This window comes from Gymnoscopelus braueri, assembly GCF_963280865.1.
Source record: "Gymnoscopelus braueri genome assembly, chromosome: 11".
NCBI lineage: Eukaryota > Metazoa > Chordata > Actinopteri > Myctophiformes > Myctophidae > Gymnoscopelus > Gymnoscopelus braueri.
Window position 1 is genome coordinate 6,881,014 of NC_137613.1, and position 16,210 is coordinate 6,897,223.

Genomic DNA, 16,210 nt, shown 5'->3' on the forward strand with positions numbered 1-16,210 from the left:
GGTTATCCAATTATTAACTAGAGAACGTTAGTTAGATTATGTTTGGCATCCAATATTGAATGCCAAAAAACACAATTAAATCGTTAATCACAATTATTTTTGTGACAAACTAATGGTCAACTTAAATGTTGTTATGGTGACACAGCTCTAGACCTCGGCTCGGAGACGGAGAGCGGGACGTCGGAGAGGAAAAGGCAGAAAAGGAGGGAAGAAGACGCAGCGCCAGCCGACTGGCCGGACGTCCTGCAAGGGGTCTGGCCATTGGTCAGGAGAGATGTCAATCACACCCCACCACACTCCACCCTGGAACAGGAAGCTGTACCTGAGAAAGATCCCCGTGTCCATGAACCCGACGGGAGAGTCCTCCACGGTATAGACCTGTTATTGTCACAATTATTACATAATCGTCTGATCACAATGATTGTTGATATGTTCATACATTTTCAAATGTAAAAAAAAAAGCAGAAATATCAGATCTACAAGCTTACAACGCGTCACAAAGTGACGCGTTGTAAGCTTGTAGGCAAATGTTTGAGAGAAGGAGAGAGAAAGAATACAGCTGCATTAGTTAATTTGCTGTTTCATATGTCTACAGTATAGTGAGCTGTTACTCAGTGACCTGTGAATTATGGCACGGTTGTTTAAGTATTACTAGTGTCATTCTTTTTATTAATACAAAATAAATGAAAAAAGGTTTTAGGAAGGCGGTATGAGTCACCAGAACCAAGGACGGTGTTTTCAATGAGTCTATCATGATTCAAATGGAGTTTGAAGTTTGAAGGGTTTGTACAGGAAGTTAAGTAACTGCACAACTAAGATAATCACATCTTAGTATTCTTAGTAGGTGTTTGAACTTATCCATTACTGTATGTTCTGTGTGTGTTGACAGACTTAAGGAAAGAGAAAGAGCTCGTTGCTGAACAGGACACTTTGCATGGACTCCAACCAAAAGCTCCTCATCAACCTGCAGACGCCCTGGCTGCTTCTGAGATGACCCACGACGTCCAGGTCAGCCCCACGCCTCCCCAGGGCCTTCGAACCCCTCCGTCCACATCTGACTGTCAGCCCCGGCCAAGTACACTCATCTCTGACGTCCAGGACGAGCCATTCAGCGCTGATGTCCAGCAGCCTCAAGTTCAGGAACCGACCAGCAGGTGTCACTGTCACCCCCAGGTCACTCCTGAGGACGTCATGGACCCCACAGTTACAAACACAGCCCTGTGGCACTACCTCAACAACACTGAGAGAACAGAGCCAGTCATTGGTCAGCATTTTTTGTATTTTCTTAAATGTTCCTACTAACTATGTCCTGAAATATCTGGTTTATGACATTATGAGAGAGTTTAATATGGTGATATTGATGATCAATGATATTGAGCCAGATAGCTTATTTTATCTGGCTCAATAATGTCCATTACGTGCATACTTAATGAATATGTTTAGTTTGTCCTGCTCAGACCAGTGTTGCAATGCTGAATTGGAACGTGGTTGTACTGTATTTTAATGGCGTGACGCGCACGTCGCTTAACACCTACACTACAGGTGAGGTCACACAATGGGCAATTGATATGCATCTAGGCTCATTCCTATGTTAATTCACCTGGTGTGAGTCGGGAGGCTTTGTAAACTTTGTTGAGGTGTGAATTGAAAGTTGTTTTAAATCTATGCGTGTGCCTGCACGTACGCCTGGTCAAATAGGTTCCTGCACGCCGTGCAAGGCCGTCCCATGAGCAATGCAACCCTGGCTCAGACTTAAGTCTGATTTATACCTCATCGTATGATGGTGTCTCATGCCGAAATCAGGCTTTTACTCAGCCTGAGATATCTTCACATGAATATTTCATTGTACAGGTGAAATGATAAATTGAGTTAATCAATGTATCATTTTAGTAATTAACTAATCAGCTTAGCAATGTATCATGTACAAATGTGGTTATGTCTTATTGTGGCATTCGACCGAAGGGACCAGCTGTCTAGAACAAGGTTGTTCTCTATGTATGCATGCATGTGCGTATGCATGTGCTCTGTCATACGATGGTGTCGCATGTCCAAAATAGCAGATCTACAAGCTCACAACGAGCTGGTAGGACGGCAATTTCTGGCACACGACACCGTTGTATGGTGAGGCATTAATAAGACCAATCACGGTGAACTACACAGCTAAGTTGACGCTGCTGAAGCTCACATTAGCACATAAGGTCATCATTTATGTTTGGTTCAGAAACTGCACACCTAGCAGCTTATTGATATAGCTACACCCAGTATCCACAACGTTATTATACCCTGTCTTGTTTTGGTTCAGATAATGTGATAATAATTCACTGTCATCTTCTACTTTCCGTTGTGTTCACTATGTGACTGTTCTGTGACACTGTGGTCCAGGTCTGAGCATGATGACAGACATGTGGCCGATGGAGAACAACGCCCGCAACTATTTCCGGTGTCACTGCTGTTCCAGAGACATCATCCGTTCCCAACACATGTCTCACATCATATCTGCCAAACACCGCTACAACTACATAGTGAGTATCTGAGCCTGTGGTGGTGGCAAGGAAACTCTTTGTAATTCTTAATTTATACATGGTCATGATATGTCAGTATATTGCATGCAGAATAGCCGATCTACAAACTAATCACTACGTCACGATGCCTCGCATTGTGAGCTTTTAGTACGACTGATCAGGTTTAACTAGTGTTTACTGGACCTCTCTTAATTCTCTTGCAGAAAACGTGTATCTTACTTGAGACAGATGCTATTTCTTTTGTCTCCGCCAGACCGAAGGCATGTCCGAGACTATGTTTTCGCCCATGTCTGTCTGTGTGTCTGTGTGTGTGTGTGTGTGTGTGTGTGTGAGTGTGTGTGCCCGTCCGTCCGTCTGTCTGTCTGTGAGCACCGATTGGCATGAAACTGTACACGCATCCTTGGAGGCCAAGTAAAAACCTCTGCCCCACATTCTCACATGAGCCTGTTAAAGTACCACCAGAAGGTCGATTTTTGCAAAACACATTTTTGGATATTGCTCCTGCAGATTTTGTCAAAATCAGAATCAGAATCAGAATCAGAATCAGTTTTATTGTCACATCACAGGTTTACAAGGTAAAAAAGTGGGTGAAATTCTTTTTTGTACATCGTTCCCATCGCAACGTTAGTTTCCATAGAAAGAAGAGGGGGGGGGGGAGAAGAAGAAGAGGAAGAGGGTGGGGGGTAAGTGGGAAGGAGATCAAAACAAGAGAGCAACAGAAGGCCAGACAAGTTATCTACATATTTACAAATTACCTGAGATAATAAAAACTAAAAAAAACAAAACAAAACATCACGCAAATCGGTACACATAGGGGCGGCAGTGGCTCAGGGGGTAATAGCTTGAATTTATATAGCGCCTTTCATAAACCCAAGGATGCTTTACATCAAAACAAGGAACAACTAACAGACAAATTAACAAACAAACAACTATATGCCATAAGCGAAGTGTCCTTGAGCAAGACACTGAACCCCTAATTGTTCCCGATGAGCAGGTTGGTGCCTTGCATGGTTTCCTCCGCCATCGGTGTGTGCATTTAATGCACATTGTAAAGCGCTTTGGATAAAGGCGCTCTACAGTATATAAATGCACCATTTACCATTTACATTATCTCTATAGTCATGTGATCAAGACGGATCTGTGATCAGACGGATTTTTCATTTTCCATCCTGATTGGCTAAGATTGGCTTCTAAAGTTTGCAGGAGTGGCCTGTTTTGAACAAAATGAACATAGCGTCCGGTTGCCGTAAAACTTTGCACGCACATGCACATGCACATGCAGGTCATTTAGGTTTAGATAAAGTGCAGTTTACGTATTAGAGAAATGGGACATGCTTGAGGATTCGCCAGTAACTATGGCAAAAAGAGCACAAAGTTATTGAGCAGTAAAACCCCTAAACAGCCTGTGGAAGTTTGAGGCTTGTTTTGGCTGGACTTGGCCCGACCTAGAGCTGCACATTAATGACAGACAAGATCTATGTTGCTGCTTAACTGTACTGTGTCACTACATTGTATGCTTTGTGCATTGTTATGACCCTAGGGCAGGGGTGATGCAACTTTGATGATGGAGAGGGCAACTATATTTCCACACTCACTCCAGAGGGCCACATTGCACAGAAAACTCTTATCTCCGTATTTTAACTTTTTTCTTAATTACTGCCCTACTTTGTCATTCTATGTCACACAAAAGTTGCAAAAATAGCAGATCTACAAGCTCAAAAAGCGTCGCAGTGCGACACGTTTTGAGCTTGTAGATCGGCTATTTTTGCAATTTTTTTATTGGAATCCTGAATAATGTTTTGCTATTTTTTAATTGGAATCCTGAAAAGTAACGTTTTTATTTAATTTCAAATGCATTTTGTTATACTTATTTGTTACTTTATTAACTTAAATACAAATACATTGGACATAAATAGACATAATAGAATTGTAATACTAGTCATTAAGCTACTAGACTGAAGTAATTAAAGCGGGTCATGTTTTGGAATTGTAACAGCTGAAATCAATAATATATCAGTATTCCGATATTAACCTGCGGGCTGGAATAAGTGAAGGTGGGGGCCGCATGTGGCCCCCGGGCCGCCCCATGTATGCCCTAGGGTCAGGTATTTGCTGGTACTGTTTTGCCCTATGCCTGTCCTCTCCCATCATTGGTGTGTGTGTGTGATTGAGTGGTGGTGAGTGACTGATTGACTACCAGCTGGTGTGAATGGTGTCTGAGTGTGACTGGTAACTAACTAGTAGGTTGAACCTCGCAGGTGATTGTCTCCTGTCTTCATGGACTGGAGTATAAACCTTCCTGCCTTCAGTTGATCAGATGCCTTCCTCCAGCACCCTTGTGCTAGAACTACCATGGGTTAAAGTTCTGGATAATGTAATGCCTTGGGAGTGTAGGGGTGGGTGACCTCTTTTGTTAGTTCTGTTTTGCTGTTAGTTTTTATTAGGTAAGATATTTGTGTTTTTGTTTCCTTTTATGTTAGGTAAAAGAGGTAGAGAAGTTTGCTTTACACTCGAGGCCTACCAGGGCTGAAGACTGGTGCGAGAGGCCAGCATGACAGTCCATAAAATACAAAAAGGCTCACACACTGAAAAAAATGAACATTGAGGCTCTTTGGATGCAAAAATTTTCTTTAACTTACAAAAGTGCAAAAAGTGACATGGTGAAATAAAGTGATACATGTTTTTTACACTGATTTTTATCTCAAATATAAACTAAATGCTTGATTTGGGGGATTTTAAACCTGTGTGGACTGACTGTTTGTTTGGGGACTGGGGAGGAGGGAGTCCATCTTTTATGTGAACACCTGGTGACCCCTAGGCATAAAGGGGGAACTCACTGGAGGAAAGTTGCTCCTTCAGCCTGAGACTGTAATGTCAGTGGTTGATTTGTGCCCGCTTGCAAGTGTGTTTGAATGAGTAACAAGAGAGACACACTCGTATATGGTTACTGATCCAAACTGAACAGTGACTCACTCTCTACTTGTTTGTGTTTTTGCAGAAAAAGGTGCGACCTCGTATGGTCCGTGATTGGCCAAGCAGTGTGGAACCTAATGAGCGTCCTAGAGAGCTGAGAGACCTGGCCCAACAGGTGGAGAGAGATGAGGGATGGGGAAGATTGAAGGTCATTTTTTTTACCTTAAATGTTTTACCACTTTGCTGGTTGCTTGGCTACTGGAGACAGTGCAGTGACCATTACTGTATTGATATAGTGACCAGGAATGCTTATAGATCATATTATCGGGTATTGTGGCATTTAAGCTATTCCATATTTTGAGGTTAGAATTCAGAGACTTAAAAAAATTGCAAAATGAGGTAATTGTGGACATAACCAGCGATTTAATTCCTCAATCTATTATCAACTGTTGTTAACCAACACCTAGCATAGCAGTAGGTTATTGTGATTATACAACTTGGAGATTCAATGCTTTCCAATAAAGTTCAAATTTGACCGTGTATGAAATGTATAAACAAAATAAAGATTAAACCCCTTTAGACCTGAAGTTTTCTGAAAAACTGAAATCTAAAATGACTCAGATTGAAGGGGTTCAGAACTCTCATATTTAAACAGCCATTTCCCAAGATGTACTGTTTGTAAACATGATTCTGAAAAGCTGTAGCAGTTTTTGAAATGGAGGGGAATACTATAATAATATCATGTTCTAACTTGTGCATAGCCATTTGAAAGGTGTTAAATAAGCAGTGACTAACATAATATTGTTTGCCATTTTAAAGGTGACGGTGATGAGGTCATCCACGAGCCAGTCCCCGAAAGCTACTGCCAAATCCCCTTTGAAAGCACGAGTCACAAGCAAAACGACGGATGTTTCTCTTAAAATGAACGAAGACCTCAAAATGATTCTCATATCCAAGACTGTGGCGGAATTAACTGAACTGTCCAAGAGCTGCCTAACTGAAGATGCATCCCAAACTGTCTCCATCTCCAAACCTCAGTATTCAGGTCAGTATTACTTTTTCAACCATTTTAACCCTGGCGTATCTGTTTTGGGCATGTCATTATAATATGCAACATTCTTCAAAACATTTACCTCGTTTTAATCTTTTATACAAATACAGGCACTACTTACTTGGTTGAAAACACAAACTTAGTTCACACTGTCCACCTTTTTTATGAATAAAAATCAAAACGCTGCCTATAGAGATTTTTCTGAAAGACAGTATGAACGTGACCTGTGGTCATCTTAACATGGTATGTTGCACAAACAGGTTAGAATCAGGGGTCGGCAACCTTTTTGACATGAAGTGCCATGTTTTTATTTTCTTGATAGTCAGTGTGCCGTATCAATATTCTACATTTTATTATGATGACACCACATCAAAATAAAATATTTCCAACAGATTTTGATTCCCATATTCATAACAACCTTATTTGTTTCTTCTTTTGAAATATTTTCTTTCACATCAGGACATCCTAATGATCAACAGAATAACACCTATCTCCCAGACTCCCTCCCCAGTCAGAGTTCAGAGTTTGAATGAATGTAGAATTATGTGCATGATTTTAATTTGCACACAGATGTGAGGGGAATTTAATTGACTACATTAAAAACATACATTTTATTTAAATAAATCTTATGCCTTACTTTGCCTACAGTACCCCTGTGTTAGATGGGTAGCATCCTTGTAAAAGATTATGAGTTTTACACATGTACTGTATGCTTTTAAACAGAATGAACATTTTCTATCACAAGATGTACTGAAATGTTATTTGAAGTGATGATGCCTTATTCATATCCATCCACTTGTTGTCAGTGACTCATCTCCATCTGTTTCTGACCATCGTTTATTTGCACTCATCCACCAACCTTTCCTCTATCCATACTGTAGGTAATGGAATAAATCAAGGCTCACAATCCTCACCGATGCACATCTTACCCCCTGACACCCAGCCAGAAAGCCCACAGAGCTGTGATGTTCAGCCAGAGAGTTATGAGGACCCCAGAAGAACCCAGCCATGGGCCCCCCGTGACCCTATGACCCAGTCAAGGGCTCCCCATGACCCTATGACCCAGTCAAGGGCTCCCCATGACCCTATGGCCCAGCCATGGGCTCCTCAGATCCCTGGTACGTGGCAACAGGCTCCCCGGGATTGTGACACACAACCCTGGGCTCCTCAGTACTCCTCAGCACCCTGGTACCAGTCGGCACCTCAAGACCCCGGTGGTATTCAACCACAGAACCCAGAAGAACCGAGGGACAGAAGAGGCATCAAACTAGAGGAAACACAGAAGCCACTGGTGTGTCCAGACAGACAGACGTTCTTGGACCCAGAGCCACCGGTGTGTCAAAGCAACTCGGCAGGTATGTGTGTGTGTGGATTGAATCACTGCATTTATTTATTTTTATTTTATGGTTCACTTTCTGTGTTTCTGTGTCTATCGCAGTGTTGATTTTGACACCACATTTTGATTTAGTTTTAGTCATATTTTAGTCATCTGAAATGTTTTAGTTTTTGTCTAGTTTTAGTCGACTAAATATTATAGATTATGGTCGACTAAATGTACAGTTGATTTAGTCGACTAAAATGTATTTTGGCGGTGGCTTGATGGCGTCGTAATGGCTGATTTTACACTTGGTTGCGTGCTGAAAATAGCCGATCTACAAGCTCACAATGCGTTGCAGCGCGACGCGTTGTGAGCTTGTAGATCTGCTATTTTCAGAGCGCAACACCCGAGCGCAACCAAACATAAAATGACTTGTCTTTTAGTTCCACTCGTCCCTCGGTAACATTTTAGTCTAGTTTTTATTTGTTGACGAAATGTCAATATATTTACCGTAGTCTTAGTTTTAGTCGTCGTAGCTTAGTTTTTGTCAGTGAAAAAAAGGTAGTCGACGAACAATTTTCATCATAGTTTTAGTCGACGAAATCAACACTGCTCTTTCGGTTGACTTGTCTGTCTGTCACTCACACACACAGGGGAAATGATTGCCAGCCGTGTGTCCCTCTTCCTCAATGTGAAGCTGTCAGAAGCTGAGAGAAAGCGAGTCGTAGGTGAGTGTTTGTTTGACCTTTGTGCACAAATGAAAAATGCTTTGCGGTGTCGAGATTTGGCTGCAGTGGTGTCTGCAAGGATTTAAGTATTTTAGAATGAAGTATCAAGTAAGTTTTACATCATCAGTCTTAAAGGTAGGGTAAGGGATATTTTTGGGTATTTGTTTTTGTTTTGTTAAAAGGTTAAAGTACTATTCTGTTAGTAATCATTGCTACAGAGCGATAGTTCGGTCACATGGGTCTCTCCAGCTCTTTAGTAAACAGAATATAGTACATTTTCAGGTAGGTGACAACATTTAAGCCAATCAGGAGAGGGCACTGAAAATGCATTTTCTGTTTAATAAAGAGCTGGAGAGACATGGGAGACTCCTTTTACTGAACAAACACTCTATAGCAATGAGTACTATCAGAATATAGAGCAATTTAACACTTATTTTAACCAAAGTAAATCACTTACCCTGCCTTTAAGTGAAGTCCCAAGTCAATAAGCCAAAGTTGAGGCCTAACAACCGACTTTTGGGTGTTTTTTTTTAACTCCATCTTACTCTTAGCCTTCATTCAAGTCTTCATAAATCATAATGTCCATGTTGAGCCTCAACTGAAAGTGGAAGTCGTCAATAGAATGAGAAATGTACTTGGTCAATTGTTGATGATCTTTGCGCGTAAACATTATTATGCCAACATGAAACCTTAACAGTGGATTAACGGCTTTCAGTGGACTTGGGAAAGAGTCTTTAGTCACCTGAATCGAGTTCTCACCTCAACCTGTGCGCGTGCGCGCGTGTGTGTGTGTGTGTGTGTGTGTGTGTGTGTGTGTGTGTGTTTTTTTTTCCAGGTCTGGGCTCAGTGCTGGAGTGCCAGTGTGGAGACATATCTAAGAATGAGCGACTGGCTCCATTTTATTTGTGTTGTAGCTGTGTAAAGACTTTCCAGCTGCAAAACATTATTGGACACATCATCAGCCTCGATCATCAGCTCAAGTACATGGTCAGTGTCCTCTCCGGTACTCACATACAGTATGACCATTTTTACTACAGTAACTCATTTTTAGCTGACCTTATATTAGAAGAAAGCCTATGCACCTGTTTGGTGTAATATCTGGTTTTAATGTATTTTTTTAAAACCTTTTTATTTTATTATATTTATGTGTACCTTGTTGTCTATGTCATGTCTGTATAGCCATTGTTGTAAATGTTCCTTTTGTACACAGGGCGCCATTGAAAAAGAGACCCTGGTCTCAATGGATTTCCCTGAAATAGATGTTTTTAAAAAATCAATCAATCAGTATGTCTTGATAACCGTACAGCACTTTTCTAAACTTTCACTGACCCACAACCTTTCAAAAGCTAGCTACTACCATGTCAGGCCTGACCACAGACAGTTTCACATCCTCTCCTGTCGGTGAAGAGCAACTAGCAGTTAGGGGCCCCGTCACAGTTTCCACAGTTTTATACAGGTGTTTCCTGCTTTGATAGAAGATGTCTGCAGTCAGATATGTGTTTGTTGTGGTTCTCAACCTTTTCTGGATCATGGCCTCCGTGAAAATCTTAAAAGCATTCGCGGCCTGGACTCCTTATTTGAGCATGCCAAACACGCAACTCCGCACATGGGCATAAAAGGGACACAGACAGACGGGTACGACAGGTATTGAATAACCGGGTGGGACATGCATTTATGAAATTTATGAAAACCTTTAATATGCAAAATAATTGTATTCAATATGGGGGGTCCCTGCTTTGTCTCTCTCTCTCATCTAAGGGGGTCCTTGGCCTGACAAAATGTTCAAGACCCCTGTTTTAAACCTTTTATAATGCTTTGCAACTTTGTCTCTGATTCAAGTCTCTTGTCTTGGTCATGTCTAATTCATCTGTCAAGTCATGCTAACTCACCAAGTGGTTGGTTACATGTATTTACATAACATTGTCAGAAAAACAAGAGGCCCTCAGTTTAGTTTGAGTAAAACAAAATCTTAAAATGTATTTATTAAATTAACCAATAAGCCGATAAAGCATATTGGAATATATTTGTATTATTCAAATAATGCAGTGGCAGTGTTGAGCTACAGTCTGACATGTCTGCCGTTATGTTTGTGTATGAGTGACAGTTTGAAAACGTCTCCTGTATGTTTGTGTTAGTGGGAGAAGTACCCCAAGATGATGGCTGGAATCTGGAATCTGGAGGACTTGAGTGAGAAAGACAAGATGGATGACTTTGAGGTTATGGTCAACAGAATTGCTGAGCAGGAACAGCTTTACCAAATGGATGCTGAGGTAACCAGTTTGATACTGTTTGTTACTTTTCCATGAAGTTAACCTTTGCTGTGGGTTCACCGTTGTGCTACAGGTGGTGGTGAAACTGTAATGGAACTATACGGATACAGGATAGGTGGGCACTAGGGACGTAAAATTGCCTATTTTGTCCAAAATGTTAAAATACATTTATATTTGAAAATGATGTGAACATGCACGGTGCATCATTATCAGACTTAATTTTAACCTTCAACTTCTTGTTTATGCCCCAAAATGACTGGATATACTGGTTTTGTAGCAATTTACATCGAGGTGCCCAGATGTCCCTAGTGCCCACCTACAGGTTCAAAGGGCAAAAATACCAACTCAAATTTTGAACGTCCCTGAAATCAGAAGAAGTGACGCAGAGGTTTTACCTCCGTATTTTCTGCTGAAATGAGTATTTACTAATTCAAGTGGAGGTCTCGTTATTAAGCTACACATTATGCAGGGCAGGGGCTACTTGTGGTTGTGAGTTAATTGTTGTCCATACACTGACCTGTCAGGACAACTCCGGGCATCTTAATAACATTGTGTAGATTAGAGAGAACAAAATATGTGACTTTTCTCCTTATGAGTGACAGCCTGATACATTTTTAAACTTGTATTGTCTGTCTCAACTATAATGTTATTTATGTTTTACCTATTTTCTCTTGTCAAGGTTATACTGCTTGACAAGGACTCGTATCATCGTGTTCGTGTGGCTTCATTCAATGAAGGTACAGTAGTTCTTAAACTCTGTTTCCCCCCTAAAGTCCCTAAAAATCCAATCTTAATTACTTACTGTCAAAAAATGTAATGTGTGATTACATCAGCAAGACCTTATGAATAATCATGAATCATGATATCATTCACCTGTGATTCCCATATACCAGTGGTTCCCAAAACCTCCTAAAATAAAAGGATTTACGTTTGCCCCGGGCCCAAACTAGTGAAAATAGCAGATCTACAAGCTCACAACGTGTCGCTTCATGCCGCGTTGCAAGCTTTATTAAATACTTGCAATTGTTTTTAAATGATAAAGTGGTGATTTTTCTTTTTTTGTGTAAACCTTTTTTAAATCTTTTGAAATGTACAGTATACATATTTTTCTTAAAAGTTCGAAAGAAAAAAGGGGATATTTACTCGCAATCCATAAAGTTTGGTCCAGACTCCCCCTCAGCAGGGAGCAGGACAGGGTGTGATTCCTGTTAATGCGCTTAAAGTGCTTCTCCTCTGTTCTGAATCTAATTCAAGATGGCGGCCGGACGGTACATTACAAACGTTCTCATTTTAAACTTAAAACAGTACATTAAAACATGCATCTTAAAACTATTGAGGTGAGAAATGGGCAATGCAGTCACATAAATGTGCTTTGGCACTGCCTCTCTGTCTCTGCCTTGCTGAGCGTGAGACGAGTGCCGACACAAGCCTGTGTAGTTGAAGAGATCCCATAGCCCGAGGTTTATGGGACGATCGGCTGAGACTGTGATTGGCTGAGACATAACCAGCCTCTCTTTTACTAGGAAACATGAAAATAAAGGTTGCAAAAGGTCATTGCAGGTGGACCATATCGTACCATATCGGTGTCAGTAAAAATGTCAATGTCCATCCACAGCTCTGTGACTGTGTGGTGGTGTAACTGTAGTGGTCTGATTGTTGTCTGTAGGCATCCACATACTGGAGTCATGCAGGCCACCAGAGGCAGACAAGAGCACAGATAACGGTATACTGAACCAACCATCACACACACACGTACCGATTATGTCCCAGCTAGAGACCGCTGTTGACGTTCATAATCTTTAACCATCCTTGTTCCCAATTCAGAAGAGACGGACAACATAGTGAAGACTGAGCCGGTCGCAGAGCACATGTCAGACAGACCACACCCAGAGCGTGTCGCAACCATGAACACTCACAACTCCACCATAACAGGTGTGTGAGGTCAACATTACTCCCCCTACACATACTGTAGAATGTTGAATATAAAACCATGTCTAATTGTCTCTCTGTTGTTTCCAGTCACCATTAAACAGGAGGTGAAACAGGAAGACCACACCCACAGCTGTTTCTCTGGACATACTGGTAAATACTGACGCCTACTGGAACACAACTTGTTTTGTTTTCCTGATAACCCTGATGTTTTACTATCCATTTAAAGTAACTAGAGGTTACTTTAAATGGAATTGACTCCCCGACTCCCAGAGGGCTTTTTATTAAGTGGCAGAAATGTGTTGCAGACAATTTAAATATCCTCTGCAGTCGTATCTGTATGGAAGTAATGTTTGACGTGCTTGTGTCTCCTGGTGTGTGACAGTCTGGTACTGTATGTATCTTAACATATGTGTCTGTTCCCCCCCCCCCCCCCCCCCCAGAAATGAGAAAGGCAGTGAAACATGGTTTGGATGACGTGTCCTCAAATGAAGATGGAGAGACGGGCAACAAACGGAGAAGAATTTCAAAGTCTCCCGATGGGCGAAAATTGGAGCTGGTCTTGAACTCACTTAAAATATTAGCGTCCTCCAACTTCAACCTTGAATCTCCTCCATTAAGTCCAGTCTCGGCTGCATCTTCTGAGCCTTGGTTCACTGAGCCCAGGACGCAAACGGCCCCGAAGCCTGTCGACAACATCGTCACGAGCTACGCCGACCGGCAGTTCACGTCGGAAAGCCAAGCCGCCGACGTCGTCATCGATTATGACCAGCCTCCGGAAAGCTACTACAGAGCAGCCCACCCTGCTGCTGCGGGGGAAGACCTTCCTGTTGCCTCCAGCCCACAGCTGGACTGTAATCAGAACTTCAGTGTGGGTGAACCCAGCGCCGTTAATACAAACCCTGCTCTGGCATCGCAGGCCTGTATCTATAACACCACGGCCTCTCCTTTTAATATCGGTTCCATCACCGCGGTCAGCCCAAACCCCGCTAGCCAGCAGTTTCCTGGTTCTGATTACAGCATCAACCAGCCCACCGTAGCCATGTTAAACCCCAGTGTCTCCCTGCCAGCTGCAGGCTACTATGGGACGCCCGTTTATCCTTACAGTCAACTCACCCAGAACTCTTATTTCACACATGGGTATCCATCCGGAACTGGGACCCAGAACCCTTACTTCACACATGGGTATCCGTACGGAACTGGACCTGCAGGTATTCACCGAGCTCCAGAGCAGCACCCTGTGTTCTCACAGTATGTAAAGTACAGTGTTGGCTCTACTGGAGGATTGTACCCAGTCCAGACCCCTCCTCAGCAAGGGACAGGACAGTATGTGATTCCTGGAGGCGCCTACACCACCAATCCACCTGCAGAAGCCTGGCTTGAAATGCAAAGACAGCAGCAGCCGCAGTAATGTTCTGGGTAACATTGTCCCTTATAGAAATCCTCTGGTGCTTTGTGGCATTTACTTTCACCAGCCACAGTTTAATCATCCAGGGGTTGACACTAACGGTTGCCCGACTGCCCGTGGCAAGTAAAGAAAACGTTCGCAGTTTGCTTTCAGTTGCCCGATGGGCAAGTGAGTGGGGGAAGCAACTGTCTTTAGTTTGCTATAAACACAACACAATATGTCTGTGGAATTTAAAATGTCATATAGTATATTTGCTATTGAGATATTTGGCATAAATATTGAGATGTCCATATCTCACAGCCCCAGAATTTTCAAGTAAAGTAAAAAAAAAAAAAAGTGTTTAAATTAACCCTAATTAAAATTTTACATATTACAACGAAATTACAGCAAATTACAACGTCCCACGTTGTAATTTGCTTCTAGAGGAGCTGAAAGAGAGGAGAGGAGGCTCTGCAAGGTGCTTGAGACGAGGGTAGATCAAGTGGATCTACCCTTTTTGTCAGAATTAGTGATGTAAGAATTTAAACCTATTTAGTTATTGGCTAGTACAGCCCAACAGCTCCTCTGGCTATGGGATGTAAACTACGCTGTCCGGGAGATGGGAACCAAAAGTCGCCGCTTAGCCTCGCAGAAATCAAAGGAATGATTTTGAGCCGACAAAACATGAATCTGCTTTATGTTCTAATAAGTGGATTTATGAATGGGCAATGCTTTACTCTAGACAGTTTATGGAGAGGAATGTCATTGTCAGCGGTCTGAGACAATAGATTGATGAAAGAGAGCTCTGAACAGTTGAAGCAGTTTATTAATTTGGCATTTTCTATTATTAGTTGCAAGTTTCACATTCTATACAATAAATTCATGTCTTTATTTTTATGAATAAAACAAAGGCTACACTCACCCTCTGTATTCCTCTGTGTTTCATAAATTGTCTACTACATCATGGATCTTAAACAGGGGGTCCGGGACCCCTAGGGGGTCCTTTTATTACATTAACCACTTGAACCTAGCATCTGTATTCTTGGGGGAACATTATAATAATAATAATACCTGGGATTTATATAGCGCTTTTCTGAATACTCAAAGACGCTTTACATGTTGAACTAAGTAGAGCAAAATAAAAACAAAACAAAAACAAAACAACTTTAAGAGAATCTAGAGAATAAAAAGTTAAAAGGCTGCAGAGGGCCAGGGAATAAAACAAAAGTTGAATGGCAGTTGAAAAGGTGGTAGGAGATCAGGCTAGGTGGGAAAAGCAGTTCTGAAGAGGTGGGTTTTGAGGGAGGTTTTGAACATGGCAAGGGTGGGGGCGGTTTTGATGTGAGGTGGGAGTGGGTTCCAGAGGGTGGGTGCTGCAACGGAAAATGCCCTATCACCCCAGGTGTGCTTGGTTTTTTTTGGTGGGGAATTTGAGGAGGTTGGCATCGCTGGATCTGAGGGAACTGGTGGGGACGTGGTTGTGAAGGAGGTCGGAGATGTATTGGGGTGCCTGGTGGTTGAGGGCTTTGTAGGTGATGATGAGGATTTTGAAGTTTATCCTGTGTTTGACCGGGAGCCAGTGGAGGTCACGGAGGACTGGTGTGATGTGGTCTCTGGAGCGGGTGTGAGTGAGCAGGCGGGCGGCTGAGTTCTGTACATATTGAAGTTTATTGAGGGTTTTGGCGGTGATACCGTGGAGGATGCTGTTGCAGTAGTCTATCCGGGATGAGATGAAGGCATGAATGAGGGTTTCGGCAGCGGAAGATGTCAGGGAGGGACGGAGACGGGCAATGTTCCGGAGGTGAAAAAAGGCTATTTTGGTGATGTTTTTTATATGCGGGAGAAATGACAGGGTGGGGTCAAAAATTACACCAAGGTTGCGGATGTCGGGGGAGGTTTTAATGAGGGAGCCGTCGATGTTGAGTGAGAAGTCCTGGGTGGAGCGGGTGAGGGAGTCGGGCCGATGATGATTATTTCAGATTTATTGCAGTTGAGTTTTAAAAAGTTGTTTTGCATCCAGGTTTTGAGTTCTGTGAGGCATGCGGTGATGGTGGAATGGGTGGCTGCGGTGATTAGCAGAAAATAGAAGATC

General features: G+C 42.2%; 1 protein-coding gene across 1 annotated transcript in view; it reads left to right on the forward strand.

The window, feature by feature from the left end:
- The window catches only part of LOC308094890 (uncharacterized protein), a 42,931-nt gene extending 27,901 nt beyond the window's left edge, over nucleotides 1-15,030 (forward strand). The window contains exons 44-57 of the mRNA XM_080441713.1: nucleotides 146-370; nucleotides 890-1,264; nucleotides 2,383-2,522; nucleotides 5,521-5,643; nucleotides 6,255-6,480; nucleotides 7,368-7,841; nucleotides 8,458-8,532; nucleotides 9,368-9,519; nucleotides 10,668-10,802; nucleotides 11,482-11,539; nucleotides 12,469-12,525; nucleotides 12,627-12,734; nucleotides 12,822-12,884; nucleotides 13,175-15,030. Coding sequence (XP_080297839.1) covers nucleotides 146-370; nucleotides 890-1,264; nucleotides 2,383-2,522; nucleotides 5,521-5,643; nucleotides 6,255-6,480; nucleotides 7,368-7,841; nucleotides 8,458-8,532; nucleotides 9,368-9,519; nucleotides 10,668-10,802; nucleotides 11,482-11,539; nucleotides 12,469-12,525; nucleotides 12,627-12,734; nucleotides 12,822-12,884; nucleotides 13,175-14,142 — 3,179 coding nt within the window. The 3' untranslated portion in view covers nucleotides 14,143-15,030. The remainder of the gene's footprint in view (nucleotides 1-145; nucleotides 371-889; nucleotides 1,265-2,382; nucleotides 2,523-5,520; nucleotides 5,644-6,254; nucleotides 6,481-7,367; nucleotides 7,842-8,457; nucleotides 8,533-9,367; nucleotides 9,520-10,667; nucleotides 10,803-11,481; nucleotides 11,540-12,468; nucleotides 12,526-12,626; nucleotides 12,735-12,821; nucleotides 12,885-13,174) is intronic.
- Nucleotides 15,031-16,210: the final 1,180 nt, after the last annotated feature.